General features: G+C 36.6%; 1 protein-coding gene across 2 annotated transcripts in view; it reads left to right on the top strand.

The window, feature by feature from the left end:
- Nucleotides 1-17218, top strand: part of PRKD1 (protein kinase D1) — a 332872-nt gene that overhangs the window by 303110 nt on the left and 12544 nt on the right. For both annotated transcript variants that reach the window (XM_065870973.1, XM_065870974.1), the window contains 3 exons: nucleotides 5915-6076; nucleotides 6646-6744; nucleotides 7666-7933. In XM_065870973.1, the coding sequence (XP_065727045.1) occupies nucleotides 5915-6076; nucleotides 6646-6744; nucleotides 7666-7933 (529 nt within the window). The remainder of the gene's footprint in view (nucleotides 1-5914; nucleotides 6077-6645; nucleotides 6745-7665; nucleotides 7934-17218) is intronic.

Here is a 17218-nt window from a genome sequence, read left to right on the forward strand (position 1 = left end):
TTATAGTAACAATTTCACCCATATACAAACATCAATGCCAGTGAAACCTCAGTGTATGTATGACTCTAGATGGTGGGCTTAGGAATCTAGATTTTGCTTTTTAAATTTCTCATTCATACCTCTAACCTGAAAGCTTCCTGGTGATGAGTAGAAAATATCACATATTTTTATACTGTTTCTACCTACTGAAAAGTCAAGAAAGGCTAGAAACATGAGAGATGATGGAAGGGTTTTTTAAGTGTATTTTTTACATACTCCTCCCTCTGCATTCGGTCTCTTCTCCTTTAGTAAGGAAAGGAGAGGACTCATTCTATTTATCATGTGTCTGCACAGCCCTGGAATCTAAAGCTAGATTAAAGCATTTCCAGAAGAGATGAAGTGCAGAATGACTGAGAGGGTTGTATATAGGTTTATGGATATATGTGAATACAGAAGTTTTATATCAGGTGTCACCTGATTTTTTTTCTTCCATGCAAATATTGAACTGGTCCTTTAAAAAAAATTTTCTTGCTCCACTGTTACTTAATAGAATGCAGAGGACTTACAGCTAACTTAAGATGAAATAATGGTAAATTTCGCATTATAATCCAGCCACCTAAAAGTTGACTCCCTTTCTTGATATCCAGACACGATATATGTATTGTCATTAGCAGTCAATGGAGATGCTTCAACTTATTTCTTCCACAAAATTTTGAACTATTTAAACCAGGGTCAATCTGAGCTAATTAGTGCCATACAAAAAAAGTAACATTACACTCCAGTTCTGATGGATGATATAGGCAGACAGTTTTTACCAGGAATGATCTGGTCATTTCTGAGTTCTCAGAGTCTAATAGGTTAAATTTGGTTGTGGCCCCATTGATCTAAATGTCAGCCAGTGATACCTATTCACAGGAGGGTGGATTGTTACATCTGGTCTTATTGAAGTAATATCGGTGCATTTATTCCTCTGACAGTATATGTTAGCTTTATTTGGTTCTAGGTTATTATCAATGTGCATTTCTAAAATTTTACAGGTGAAATTTCCCCCAAAAATGCTACCTCCAAAAAGATAACCACTAGAGTATGAGCCTATTTAAATTGTAGGGTTTTTGCCAACGGAACATGAAATAGGGATACGTTCACATGCAACAACCAAACGATCTCCATCCTCATGTTATATCAGGAGGGCTCTCACATGGTGTAACACAGCCCTCACCTGTTGACTTCACAGTAGAGGCACCTCTGCCATCACTGAAGTTTAAAAATACAGCACAAGGGAAGACGGGAGGACAAATTAGAAGGTGCAAGTTTGTGGCAGTTCATACTTAGCTTAATGTAGCCTCCTTTAGGTGAAACACAAAAGGAAATTTTCTTTTCTGCCACTTACTTTAAATTCCCAGTTATCAAACTAAAGAGAGAAATTAGGAGAGATAGCTGAGTTTACTGTATCAATTTGGGTATTATCTTTCGCAAGTCTTTTTATAACTATCTGCTCTCTACACGATGACTTTTCAGCATCTGTCAAGGTACTGTTACACACTGTGTCCCCTTCATAAGGCATTAGGTGATTATGACTTCTAGGACCAGTAAATGAAGCATAAATTGTAAGAGACTGTGTTTAGAAAATTCATAAGATGGTATGTTTATCCCTCATCCGGGAATGAGAATCAACAAAGCCGTTGCCATGGTGCTCTGCCTCCGAGAAAGGCACCTCTCTTCCCCACCCCCATTGCTGTGCACCACTGTGCTGTGGTATATTCTTCTGTCTGCTCTGCATGCTATTTAGAATTTAGATCCTGGATTCTTCACTTTGAAGTTTCTTTCTTTCTGTCCCAGTATGACCTAAACCACTTAGTTGTTTGATAGAAAAGTAGTCAGAAGTTCCCACATTAAGGCTGAATCCTAAATAACCTGTTGAAAAGATACATTGATTCTAATTTTTCTCTTTCCTACCTCTCATATGTTTGAGTATAATAATCCTGAAGGTAGAAGAAAGGGAACACATGACATTAATTTATCACAGCTAAATATATAGAATGAATTTGCAATGCTAGATTTACAATAAAGCAAAACTATTAGAATCAAAGATTATAAGTACAAACTAAATATTCCTTAATACAAATCCAAAAAAAAGTAACATAAAATAGAAGGCATGCATAAACTAAAATTTTTAATTAAATGTTTTTGTAAAATATTGCTGCTTTTATAAAGTCCTTTGCTTTTAGTGACTAGTTTCCATTAATTACATAAGAATTCTCTTTGCAATTTGAGTCAGGAGAATTTTTGTCTTGATCTCCAAATGGCATTTCCTCCCAGTCTTCGAAACAACTTATATTCACCCCGTGGATATGTCATCAATCTGTAATGTGTGAATAGACACTATTCTTTCCTATATTTGACCAAATGTTTCATTTCCTGAAAATTAAATTACTTAAATGCAACAAACAGATGGTCAGAAAGTCCTGTAGTAGCTTACTCTGCCATGAAATTTATTATCCAAATCCCTGAGCTAGGCCTGAGAAGTTAGCAAAACTTCTTTCTGAACTCTACTATTCCACAGTTGATGTTACAGTCATCAAACCATCTTTAAGTTAATTAAGTTACTTTAGACTTCAGAAGGGAAATGTTGAAAAGCTATTTCATATTTTATATACAAAATTAAAATTGTGAACAAGTCACATCAACTACTTTGGTTAAAGCTCATCTTAGAGTTGATCTTAAGGTATTAAAAAGATAATATGAATCATACATGATAGAAAATAGTGACTTTAATTTTTTTTCTATCTCTAGTTTTCAAATACTATCTTCTCTAGGCTAAATAAATGCTTCTTATCAGTATAGTAGAGAGAATTTGGATGATGAAGGCATGATTCTTTGTATTCCATTTTCTTTTGTTATTGTCAAATGTAAAAACAAGTTTGGTCATTTGGTTCAGTGCAAAAAAATTATGGGTCTTGAGTAGGCATCTATGATGGCCTTGTCTCAACCATACATAATAAACCCAAAAAAATATCAACTTATTGTATATCAGCTATACAGAAAAAATGAAGTCATTTTGCTATTGGAAAGATTTTTCAGCTACCACTCAATGTATTCTTTAGCAAACCTATAAAACATAAAGGTTTTGGTAAAAGACCAAGGGCCAATTGCAATGAACATATGAGTTTAAACTTTTCTAAGACACTTTTTTTTACCAGTTGTGTATACATGACCTTTAGTTCAATGCATTCATTGACTATACTTTTTTCTAAAATATATACCTAACTATATTCAAAGTCCTATACTTTTTTCTAAAATATATCCCTAACTATATTCAAAGTCCTTTATCGAGAAATAGAAAAATTTTCCCTTATCCTTTTCATAAAGATGCTGTTAAAGGAGAATTGTACAGTCCTTCAGAGTCTACAGGGAACATGGCACAAAATAATTGACAGTAAACAATCTCAATCTATTCCATACTTTTGGCCTAGAACATTTTGGGAATATACCAATTAGATAAGCACATGTTAAAGTCCTACCTTCTGAATAGGGGCCTCTCAAGTCTTCTTGTTGAGTGGTGGAAAGGAAAAAGGAGTATACTGACTGAAGGACTTAAGTACCACTAGGAACTCATATGCTTAGAAAAATACAAGTAGAGGCGCATGAGGGTTGACATTGTGCATATATTCGAATAATTTAGGTAGGAGAGATTCCTGGTCATCTTCTGACTCTCCCCCCAACCTTCACAGCCTACGACAAGAGCAGCAGAAGCAGCAGGCTGAGCCACTGCCACACCACTTGTGTCCTCCCCTGCCCTCCTTGGGTCCTGGAGGTCTCACTCCTTTAACTTTTGTCTTCTCCTTCACGCTCTAGGTTTTCCTATCTAAACACAAGGGACCTGCTTGCTTTGCTGCCTACTTCTGTTGGTCTGCTCCTTTCCTATTCATTGTTCCCACTCCCCACCTAGACAAGGCCTTGGCCAATTAAAGAAGCCAAACTCCCAAGAACACTGAGTGCTTAAAGTTAGAGTAAATAGAAGAAAGAATCAGTTAAGAAGATACTCAGAAGAGGAAGGTATACTTATCACATCTCATAGTGGACTTGTCCCGGGAGAATCATGACTCTGGCAGGACTCTCATGTCATCCTTAAAGCTTCTTCTGTGATCACTGATTTAAAAGAGGACAGCTGAGATGCTTGGATACCCAGAGCCTGGTGGTCTGTCTAGTTGTTGTGACAGCCTGGGCACAGGTTCAGGTATGAACCATGCTGTCACCGGTCTTCCATACTGCGTATCGAACAGATATATGGAGTCATTAATTAGAGTCTCCCACCTAAGGATCTGGCACTCCCACAGTGGTCAAAGCCAACCAGCTATCTGGTCCTATTGGTAGGCAGTCGGGACAAAGAAATTTAATAGTGACAGTGTGAGCTTTGTTAATCCCACAGTTGTCCCATGTACTTGAGCTCTGACCAGGAGAGAATAACTCTGGGGACCTAGTCTATCTGAAGTAGCCAGATTTGACAGTTTCAAGAATAATCACTCCAGCCCTCAAGAGGTGAATGGCCATTGGGTGGGTGTGCAGGCATCTCTCAGACTACATTCAGTACCTTGCTATACCATGACCACATTATACTGCATGATTGGGCACCAAGGCCTCAGAATCAGAAAGACCCATCAGATGTCTGGGGTGGAGATCACAATTGCCAAAGTAGTGGAAGGGCACCCAGAGAGACAGGTTATCATCACGGGAGCTACTGCCAGCCACAGCCGTAGCTCCATGTTGAGTTGATGCCAGGCTCTCTATGCCGATGAGTAGCATGGAAGACATGACAATGCAGATTCACCCACGTCCCCTCTACTACTCACCACCCAGCATCTGTCTGTGAGGTCTGAAGAGTGAACCATTTCAGGTTTCCAATAACTAGTGGAATTTTCATTTTACATTTAATTTTATTGCTCGCTGAGATTTTTTTCCCCTAGAATAAAGGATGCAATTTCTTCTGCCTGTTCAGCTGTTAGCACATTAAAGTTAGTCCCTATTTTTTTCTTTTGGTAGTTTTTATTCGTGATGATTTTTTTCCCCATTTTTCATTGAAATATAAGTGGAATATGTAATCGTTCTTTTAATGTTAGGACTTTTTGTTGTCATGTGCAGAAAAAAAATATTAAAAGTCAAATGATCAAAGGCTTTTGTTGATGACCCCAGACCAACATTCAGACTTAAGCATCATTACAAGGGCCCATCTAATGTTAAAAGTAACTTTACTTGACATGTGTGACAACCTGTCAAGCCAAATTCAGCCTATCATTATTGGCCATTACTTTATTGTGGAAATATTTATTGAGTGCTTGAGAACCATGCAGCACTACCACATAGCATGGTGTCCTGAACAAAACAGGGCTCAATAATCATTTCTTTTCTGTTTTCATGGGGGTCTTTACTCTGTGTAAGAGCTTCTGGAGCAAACTAGAGCAGCCTCCAAGAGCAGAGCAGTGCCAAAAGGTTTTGACTAACGTGCTTCATCAGTGCAGTCAGATGTACTTCATGAACATACTTCACCTTGTCTACCTTAAATTTCTACGAAGTGTGTAGAGATGGCCTAGTAAACTTATTTAGGACAGTATGCTTAATATTGGAGATGATCCTAAGAAATTACAGATTTCTCAGTATGGTATTCTAATTAAAACCTAATTAGCAATTCACTGTGCTGGAACTTGGATTTGTAGCATAGAAAAAAAAATTCACTATGCACAGAAAGTAAAGATGTATTTTTTGGATACATTAGAATTTCAAAAATATAAGGCAGCACATGTGGAATTTAGAGGTGTTAAAAATCTTAAGTGTGGGTTTCTCCACAGCTTTAAACGTGAACAGTTTTGTATAATCAGTGAGCTTGCCAAACAGTATCAAAAAACTCATTTTCTTCAAGTGCTTTATTTATCTTTAATAGAACCTTCATCACCCTGGTGTTGTAAATTTGGAGTGTATGTTTGAGACGCCTGAAAGAGTGTTTGTTGTTATGGAAAAACTCCATGGAGACATGCTGGAGATGATCTTGTCAAGTGAAAAGGGCAGGTTGCCAGAGCACATAACGAAGTTTTTAATTACTCAGGTAAGAAATCAATTAGAGTCAGAAAAAAAAAGGTAATATCTAATATCAAATGTTATCACTGTTTACCTAGAGCTTTCTACCCTTGTTGTTTAGTCCCTACCTCCCCAGTCTAAACTACACTTAAAAAAAAAAGTTGCAGTGGCTTATCGTATTCTCTAATTTATATCTGTAGCATCCAGCGTTCAGGATACGTACCAAATGAATAATGTGTGTGCAGGCTCATGTATTAAAACTACTCATGAAATTTTTAAATGCACAGTGACTTGAGTCCTCATTCTTTGAAAATATTCAGGAATATGTATCCTTGTTAGATATCATTGAATTCTTTTATCTACACCTGTTTTGGTTGCTATATGGATACCATAATATGATACTTTTTCCATTAAAGTTTCCTTAGAAACCTGCTGTGTTAATTAATCTAGCTCATTTCAGGAACTGGAGTATAAAGAAACTCAGCCATTCATTTTGAGGTTTCTCTTGACCCTCTAAATTTATGTCCTAGTAGAAAACATTTTGAAATAAACTTTTAGACTAAAATAAAATGATTTTGATGATTTTTTCCTTTATAGATACTTGTAGCTTTGCGTCATCTACACTTTAAAAATATTGTTCACTGTGACCTCAAACCAGAAAACGTGTTGCTAGCATCAGCTGATCCTTTCCCTCAGGCAAGTATGAAAGCCTCTCAGCAAAAAAGCCAGCCGACAGCATCACTGGTTCCCCTGCAGCATTCTGTCACCCTTTCTCCTCAAAACCTTTGTTTCAAGTCTCACCTGTCTGTTTTCATCCATTTGTTACCCTTCTTATATTGTGGGGACTGCAGCTTTGTCGCTCTGCATCTCAGCTCAGCCTGCCTTAATAATGCACACTGAGCCTCTCATTGGGCTTCTGCTTCTGTCGTGTGGACATCCTGGAGAACTGGCAGCACTAGGTCAATGCTGGGAGCATTGGCCTAAGAGGGAGACACTTAAGAGTCCCAGGGATGCTACCAGCTCTCTAATGTTAGGCAAGATATTGCAGTTCAGTGTTGTTCTCAGGGGCAAGGAAAAAAGTTTCTTCTTTTCCTCAACTCAGAGGATGCAAAACAACTGGATCTCTTCCCAGGAGCTGTCACATCTGAAGTGACTGAGGTGGCTGTTCTGCCCTGGCTCCCTGATACCCTCAGGTCCTGGCTAGGTGTCCGTGCAGAGCTAATTTTGAGGAATATTGTGGATGGCATGATGCATCCTTGTGCTTATCCTTCAACCTTTCCTTATCATAAGCCCTTGAGTTAAATCCATCAGTTTGCATGATGTTTTCCTGCCTGGTAAAACACTATTACCCACTTCTGTGTATACATATTTTCACACTTATCTCTGGTTTTACAGAGGAGGGAAGGAGAATGTTTAGATGATATTTTTATGAATAAAAGCATACTTTTGTATCAGTACCTAAACCACTATCTTCAAGTACATAAAATGGAAAATAGCTATTCTACCGTGAGAAATCCATACAATATATGTAAAATATTATAATTGTTTTTTAGCAGTTGTGGACTAAGACACACAGTTTGTGACCTTACTATATCTCCAAACCATTATTATCAACAGGTGAAACTTTGTGATTTTGGTTTTGCCCGGATCATTGGAGAGAAGTCTTTCCGGAGGTCAGTGGTGGGTACCCCAGCTTACCTGGCTCCTGAGGTTCTAAGGAACAAGGGCTATAATCGCTCTCTAGACATGTGGTCTGTTGGGGTCATCATCTATGTAAGCCTAAGTGGCACATTCCCATTTAATGAAGATGAGGACATCCACGACCAAATCCAGAATGCAGCTTTCATGTATCCACCAAATCCCTGGAAGGAAATCTCTCATGAAGGTAATATCTTCCATTCAAAAGTGATAATGATTTAATCATTGTGTTATATTATTAATTCAGTTGTGAATTTTTAAATTGATAAATGCTTATTGCAAATTGCCCACTAAGGCAGGGGCACAAATTTATTGAGGTGGATGGAGCAGTAAAGGAAATGGAGACAAAAATATCTACTGGTAAAAAGTATATGTATTATAGAGAAATTGAGAAATACACATTAAAAGGTAAATGAAATAAAGAGAAACTGTTAATATTTGGTGTATTTCCTTAGAACTTATAAATGTTTACACATTGATATAATGGTAATACTTGATCTTTACTAACAGTACTCTTTTATTTACTATATGCCTATTTCCATGTTAAGCACTTTTAACTTATTATGGGCACAAGAACCTCATGATATTGATATTTTAATTGTCACATTACATATATTAGTATACCACATTCTTTGTATACTGTTTTCCTGTATTTGACATTAGAGCATGTATAATATTTTATACATATTGCCCGCTATTATATTTTTAGGTTATTTCTATTTGTTCAGTGTTAGATAACCTTTATGTATAATTTCTTATATGTATCTCTGATTCTTTTTTTTTAGGATAGATTACCTTGGCAGTGTTGCATTATTTAAAATTAAATTCTTCTTAATAAATGTTTCCTTCTTAAAGGAAGAGTGGTAGATAGTTTTAATTCCTTCTTAAAGGAAGAGTGATAGATAGTTTTAAAAGAAGTGGTGGGGCAGTCAGGGCAGTGAAAATGGCTCACTGCATTCTTCAGAAAGCAGTTCCTGGGCTTCCCTGGTGGCGCAGTGGTTGAGAGTCCGCCTGCCGATGCAGGGGACACGGGTTCGTGCCCCGGTCCGGGAAGATCCCACATGCCACAGAGCGGCTGGGCCCGTGAGCCATGGCCGCTGAGCCTGCGCGTCCGGAGCCGTGCTCCGCAACGGGAGAGGCCACAGCAGTGAGAGGCCCACGTACCGTAAAAAAAAAGAAAAAGAAAGCACTTCCTCATGAACGTGCTTTAGAGTTTATTTAAATCACACACACACACACACACACACACACACACACACACACACAAAATGTGAAGATAGGTTTAACTATTATATCTATATTTCAAGTGAGAACACTGAATCAAAAGAAGTGAACCACTTTGCAAAATCACAAAGCTAGTAAGTGGCAGAGCCAGAATTTATACCCAGATGTTCTGAGCGTACATTCTGTAACCACTGGTCCTGCTTCCTTTTTAGTTTTCAGGCAACATCTAGCTCTAAGTTTGTTGAGATTTTCCACCACTTAAAGAGGCAAATACATTCAAGATAAATATCTATTTGATACCTGTTATTGCACGTGGTGGTGCAGAAATTGGAAAAGAGCATGTATAAATTGCTTGGACAATTAGTTCTTAGACTACATTCATATTAAATGGCACAATCCATCTATTATCAGAGCTTTGAGTTACTATTGGCAGCAACCTTTTTAAAAAAATTGTATTGAAGTATAGTTGATTTACAATGTTTTGTTAATTTCCTCTGTACAGCAAAGTGACTCAGCTATACATATATATATATATATACACACACACACATTATATATCTATATACACATTATATATCTATATATATCACATTACATATATATACATTTTTATATTCTTTTCCATTATGGTTTGTCACGGGACATTGAATATAGTCCCCTGTGCTATACAGTAGGACCTTATTGTTTATCCATCCTATATATAATTGTCTGCCTCTGCTAATCCAAAACGCCCATTCCTTCCCTCCCCTCCCCTCCTTGGCAACTACAAGTCTGTTCTCTATATCTGTGAGTCTGTTTTTGTTTTGTAGATATGTTGATTTGTATCGTATTTTAGATTCCACATATAAGTAATATCGTATGGTATTTGTCTTTCTCTGTCTGACTTACTTCACTTAGTATGATAATCTCTAGGTCCGTCCATGTTGCTGCAAATGGCAATATTGCATTGTTCTTGATGGCTGAGTAACATTCCATTGTACATATATACCACATCTTCTTTATCCGTTCCTCTGTCAATGGCCATTTATGTTGCTTCCATGTCTTTGCTATTGTAAATAGTGCTGCTGTGAACATAGGGGTGCATGTATCTTTTCGAATTATAGTTTTATCTGGGTATATGTCCAGGAGTGGGATTGCTGGATCATATGGAACTCTATTTTTGGTATTTTGAGGAACCTCCACACTGTTTTCCATAGTGACTGCACCAATTTACATTCCCACCAACAGTGTAGGAGGGTTCCCTTTTGTCCACAACCTCGCCAGCATTTATTATTTGGAGACTTTTTGATGATGGCCATTCTGAGTGTGAGGTGTGAGGTGATACCTCATTGTAGTTTTGATTTTGTCAACAACCTTTAACATCATTTAATTAGTTGTAAATCATAGCTAGGTGGATATATTTTGAAGGAATCTGTGACCTTAAAAAGAACTACCATGTAGCCAAAGGATTAAAGAAATATTTAGGTTAATTCAATAGAAAAAAGGGAAGTGTAATTCTTTTTCTCATCCAGGAGGCAGAAAGGAGAGAATTATCAAATAACCTTGTGACCTAACCTTGTCAGGGAACATTACCTTTAAATACAGGTATGTTTGGTATGTTTGATATCTATAATCTAGAAATCCAGTAGGATAACTTGATTTTGTTACCACAGTGCAAATCTGAAATATCTCTAAAGCCAGTCATACATTTTCCTGTTATGCAAGAATAGGAAATTAAGAAAATAACCTTCACATTAAAAATTTTTTTTCTTGCAGTAGTGGAACAAATGATGCCCACTCTCGGAAATATGCTGGCCTTCTGTGTAGATAGAAGCTATAGATTATGAATGTTTAATTATCTCTAGTAATAGAAACCAGAGGCATAGATATCAATAGCTCAAGAAACTCTTGTTGGGAAACCACAGTATACATGCATAAGTAATATGAATGTAAAGGGCAAAACATAAAATATCCTTCAAGTTTTCATAAAATGCCCTTGAAAGTTTGTTGGGGAGATGAGTTATATGAACTTGGGAAAATGATCATTTATTTCCTTGAATTGTTAGCTTGGTATAAAATCAGGGTCTCCAATTTCAGAGGAGGGAGAATCACTGTGGACTTGACTAGTCAGAATTGCATTTTCAGGGGAGATGGAACTTAGGCCAGTCACTGAAGAAAGAAAAGGAAGAGATACAGCGTTTTACAAAGAGGGAATACATGGGATTATTCAAGGGGCATTTATATTTGACCAGAAAGAACACATTTTACTTGGCTATAGATATGTCTAAGCACTAAAAATGTCCTGCCACTCAGACAAAGTGATGTGGAAACCAGCTCAGGTAGAATCTCCTTCTTCTAAGTGACTCAAGTATCAGTTTGGGGGTTAACTGGCCTCTCTTCTCAGTATCTTTTTCTAGTTCATCCTTGCCTTTGAGGCACAGGAGTTGTACTATTTGCTAAATGAAGCTCAGATGGCAAATGAGTTACCTACCTGCTGGTGTACGAACAGAGGTGTATTATTGAATATAAAGGAAAGCGAATTAAATTATGTCATAATATTAGCTGAGGTGTTACAAAAGTAATTACCGGCCCAGATTCTATTCCACTGTCTTTTCGGGAACTAATAATTTCCTGATTAGATATTATCACAGGGCCAGTACCAAATAATTTTAAGCACGTAGGATCTGATGAATACACAAGCAAACTAGTATCGGGCCAAGGGTGGTCACAACTGAAATTAGTGAATTTTCAGTCTCAGGATACTGTAAACCACACCAGAACCACTAAAATTCCAGATGCAAGGAAGTAAACATCTAGGCACCTCAGTGACTCTGAATCAAAGGTAAGGATCAGCAGTGAAGCAGTTTGTGATGTTGTACTTCCTGCCATTCTAATTAGCCATCACTTACCTTTTCTGAGCTTCAGTTTCTCATCTGTAAAACAGGGTAATGATTCCTGCCCATATAATGAAGTTGTAATAGAGACTGAAAGAGATAAAAGATGGGAAAGGCATTTATAGAACGCAGGTGTGGGGTGAGCCAAGGATTTGGATCTAGGAAAAGGATAGCAGAACACTAAGCTAAGCAGTTGCTCTGGCAAGTAACCAAGAATTGATTGTATAATTTTAGAAATTATATGCAAACTGATGTGCACATTTCCCAAGTGTTCTTCAGAAAAATTGTTAGTTGTACTTTTTTTCTTGGCATGAAAAAGCAAAAGATAAAAGAAAGTTGTAAGGTCTTTGTAACGTACGTAGATGTGTCAGGAAGAGAAAATTCCTTTATCGTGCTTTTTTTTTTTTTCTGTTAGTGTAGACATGGACTCAGTAAAATATAATACTATATATTGAAGTGCTTGAGCTATCATTGTGTGATTTGATCCTCACAGCAGTTCTCTAATAAGTAACTTGATTAAGTCTCTATGTTAGAAACCAGAAAGGTTCAATAATTTGCCTAAGGTCACACAGTGGTAGGGCTTGGACTTGAAATCATTGGTTTCTCTCCATTCTTTACAGCATACATTGTTGCACACCAAAGGGTGCTTATTTCTAATGTCTTGCTATTTAGCAACCTATAGGGAATATTTTAAACTCATTAATTATTCTTGCTATTATAATACAATAAGCTGAGTATTGGCATTAGAGATATGCTTACTAATAATTTATCAGTGAGTTAATCAGGACTCTCGCATGCAAATAATAGAAACTTATCTCTAAGTTAGACAGAGATAATTTATTGACTCACACAACTAGGGAAGTCCAGAAGGTGAACTCCATTCATCTGGATCCTATAGTTCAAGTGTCACATTTCTCTCTCTTACCTCTGCTTTACTTTATGATGACTTCCTTCTCAGGTGGGCTTTTCATGTGGTACAAAGTGATCTCCCAGCAGCTCCAGGCTTACATGCTACCCATTGTACATGACTCAGAATGGAACCATAATTATCTGTCAGTAGCTGTAGAGTCTCTGAAAGGGGCACTGATTGGCTGCCCTTAAATCCTGTAATACCCTGGGAACAATCACATTGTCACTGCAGGAGCCTGGCTCTGATTGGCACTGTGGATGATGGAGAGCCCCCTCCAGGTTGGAGAGAGGAAGTTCCTGCAGGGAAAAGATACTAGGCTAAAAACAAACACAAAAGCATTAACAGATGTCCGTTATAAAAATAGATTTTTTTGTGAATTAAAGCATGACTTGAAAAATGAGAAAAAAATTGGGGAAAATTTAACTTAGCAAATGTTACAGGTAAAATGGTAATAGTTAAATTAAATAAATTAAATAAATTTTGAAAGAAAAAAATAAGAATAACTAATCTTCTATAACCTTTGCACTGTAGCCAAGCACTACTTTACACACTTTACATATATGAACTTATTTAATTGTCCCCAACCTTTGAGTAGATACTATGATTGTTTCCATTTTAAAGATGAGGCACTGCAGACATAGAAGGTTAAGTGGCTTCCCTGGGTGGGGCTAGGGTGCAAATCTTGTCAGCCTGCTCCAAAGCAGATGCTCTTACTCATTGCATTTACAGCTACCTGATTATCCTTTCTAATGGATTTAGCCATGCTGTCACATTAAATTTTTAATATGTTTTCACTAGCTTAGAGCTAGTGTAGCAACACAATTTTTAATAATGTCTAAAAAGAGAGGGAAACAGGATCATGTTGTGATAAAGACCTGAGTTGCCTCCACTCAGCATCTTGGTGACCTCAACCAAGTTACTTATTCCTCCAGGTCTCAGTTTTCTTGTCTGCAATATAGTTACACTAGTTACTAACTCACTGGATTACTTTAAGTATTAAATGAAATTGCACTGGAAAGTGGTTAGCACAGTGATTGACATAACTAGATTACCTTAAATGTGTTAAACACTATTTCCAATCACTTTACATGATCAGTCGATCTCTCTGTATATATACATTTTAGTTCTACACACATACATACAGTCATATAATTATGTATGTAACTAAACACATATTTAATCACAGTTATATATATAACTAAATACTTGTATAAATTATATATTGCTATACATATATAACTAAATAAAAATGCATGTATACAATAAAACACTCCAGAATGAATCATATGATTACAAATAATTGCACAAAAGGAGACTTTAGGTAATCATGGGAAAGGAGGAGTTTGAGAACATTTCAGTTCATTCTAAGGCAGTGTGTTGTACTTTGTTTCATTTCATCATTGTGACTATCTGATGGCCATTTGACCATCCAGTTTATCCATTACTACCTGTCAGTAATTAGACATGGCCTTGCTCTCACCTCCAGCTTTATCTCATACTAGGTTAAGCTTAGTCCTCAGCACATAGGATGGCTATGACATTTCTCAGTTCCTTGAAAGGACTTGTTCACCTATTTTCAAATAGTTACTTGATTAGGCAGATTTACTTCATCTTCTGGAACAGGCAGTCCATTGTCATTTAAACGTTTTTTTAGATAATCAGATGAAACTAAAGAGAATTGCACCTTATTTGATCATGTACCAATATGCCCCTTCATTCATTGCATTTTTAGCAATTCCAAAATAACAAGAGATAGGCCAGGTTGTCCTCCATGTTTGTCACATCTAGTACATAATAAGGGTGAATCCTGGATGGACATGGCCAAAAAACCAGAAAATTGCAACCAAGTATCAATCTATAACTTAAGAAATAGGTAAGCAGGGCAGTGGTTGAGAGTCCGCCTGCCGATGCAGGGGATGCAGGTTCGTGCCCTGGTCCGGGAAGATCCCACATGCCGCGGAGTGGCTGGGCCCGTGAGCCATGGCCACTGAGCCTGCGCGTCCGGAGCCTGTGCTCCGCAACGGCAGAGGCCACAACAGTGAGAGGCCCGCGTACCGCAAAAAAAAAAGAAAAGAAAAGAAAAGAAAAGAAATAGGTAACAGGGATGTAGAGCTTAGAAACAGGAAGTGGAAAAACTACCTAATAGAACACAGGAATATTTGCAAGGTAGGGGATTACTAATAATTTTGCCAAAGAACCTCCTTGATCATGGCTCGTTTTAAACTACCTTTAATTGTCTCGTTCTAAATATATAGCAGACAGTTTTTAACTTTGGCATGCCAGCGGTTAATCAGAGGAGCTAGTTAATAATGGGGATTCCCAGACTCAACCCCCATAAACTGCCATCTTGCTCTGAGACTGTAAGAAGTCCATGGAACACACTTTCTAAAACACTGCTCGGGAGCCCTGATCCCCTGAAAGACCTGACAGCTGACAGTGCTCTAAAAAAATTTTTAGTAAGTTTCAAATTTAGATGAACTAAAAATTCCTCTCATTCGTAACATTTTTTTGTATCCACATCATTTTCTTTATCAGATTTAATATCAGGACGTGTAATTTGTTCCAAATGTTGAATGTATTTCAATATAGACTTCCATGAAAATAGTAAGAAAAAAAATAAGAAAAAGCTTCTTGACAAGCTTCCTATGTCGAGATGAAAGAAGAAAAAAGAAACTCCAGGAAATGCAAAAATTTGTAATAAAGTTACGTGTAATAAAGAAGAAACTAACATGTGTGTCATGATTTTGAGCGATTAAGGGAATATAGGAAGAGAGAATCCTTTTAACACTTGAAAATTCTCCTTTGAGTGGGCATAGGTGTAGAAATTTGATGTTACAGGTTGTAGGGTTATAGGTTATAGACTATAGGGGGTATGAGTTATAATCCTATAGTTCATAATAGTTATATATAAATTATTCCACATATTGCTTATTAATTTTAAATTATAGAGAACCTGTAGACCAAGCATATCTGACTTCATTATAATTATGCAAAAGGATGTGTAAATAGTGAAACTTCTTTCACACTGGAAAGGAGGACAGAGAAGAGGTGAAAGGAGCTGTAAGAGCTGTAACTTGCACAGAGTTGATATCCGATTCTGCCGAGGTGAATGGATTGGCTTATGTATTGTGTTGGCCAAAAGGTTCATTTGGGTTTTCCCGTAAGATTGTACGGAAAATGCCGAATGAACTTTTTGGCCAGCCCAGTACATTCACATGCATGATTTAGTATACAATTTAATCATAGAGTTAATCCTTTTGAATAAATGTTTTATATACACATATGTATATATATATATATATATATATATATATATATATATATATATATATATATATCTCCTGTGTTGTGCACCAGGCACTGTTCTAAATTACAACAGTAGCCAGTACATTAATTTAATGTAACTAAATTAATTGCATAAAGGAGGACAATGAGGTAGAAAAAGCTGAAATGAATGATTCATTGTCCTTAATGGAAGAGAATCAATGTTTTATTTTGTTTTTAAGGTGGTTCTTCTCAAACTATGTGATAAAGGACCAGTTTTATTTTATTTTAATTTCCAAACATATGGATCAGTACTTTGTGAAATATAATAAAAATGTGACAGCAATGTCAGGATGCTGTGAAAGTTTCCAAAGACTTAGTCTCACTTTCTATACTTATCTCATTGTAAACTAATAAACATTTCACAGACTGGCATTCATCCATACTCTGAATAGCTTAAAGTTAGTGAATCAAGCATAAATGATACTGCACATATTTTTTTAAGGTGTAGAGGTAATCAGAATAAATTTTTTACATAGTTAAAAGAGGTTTAATAATGAGATATTAGGTTTTATCTTTCAATTTGAACTCTTCCTACTGATTGATTTAGATCTTTTACCAGGTGCATATGACACTTTTGTAAAAAATAATAATAAGGAACAAAAGTGCAAGAAAGTTCCAGGAATAAGTGGAGTACAACCTTTTGTGTGACTTTTGCACACCTGGTCTAAAAGTTGTCTATCATGTTAAATATACAAACTCTATCTATGTATCTGTATCTATCTATCTATATATACACATATATATATATACTATTTTATATGTGAATATTACTGGAGAGTTAGGGGGTTATAGTTCCTTTTCTATAATACCAATTCTTGCATGGTGACTGAGCAGATGAAGATGTAATCTTAAATCTCTAAACCTGCTTTGCCCACACAAAGGAGAATTTGCAAGTGTGAGAGTCAAATTAATTCTCTTTTTCTACATTCCTTCAGTTGGTCAAGATCCTAACACATCTTAAATTATTCTATTTTATAAATGGCTTTTTTATACAGCATTTTTTACCCAAGAGTTTATTCTTAGAAGGAGAAGAGAGATGACACAGGTAACCATGTGAGGTGGGTTATATAGCTAATAAGGTGAAGTATAATTTGCTTCAGTGCAAATCATCCTACTAGGAGAATGATGACAAACCTGC

The sequence above is a fragment of the Phocoena phocoena genome, chromosome 2, assembly GCF_963924675.1.
Source record: "Phocoena phocoena chromosome 2, mPhoPho1.1, whole genome shotgun sequence".
In the NCBI taxonomy this organism is placed as follows: Eukaryota; Metazoa; Chordata; class Mammalia; order Artiodactyla; family Phocoenidae; genus Phocoena; species Phocoena phocoena.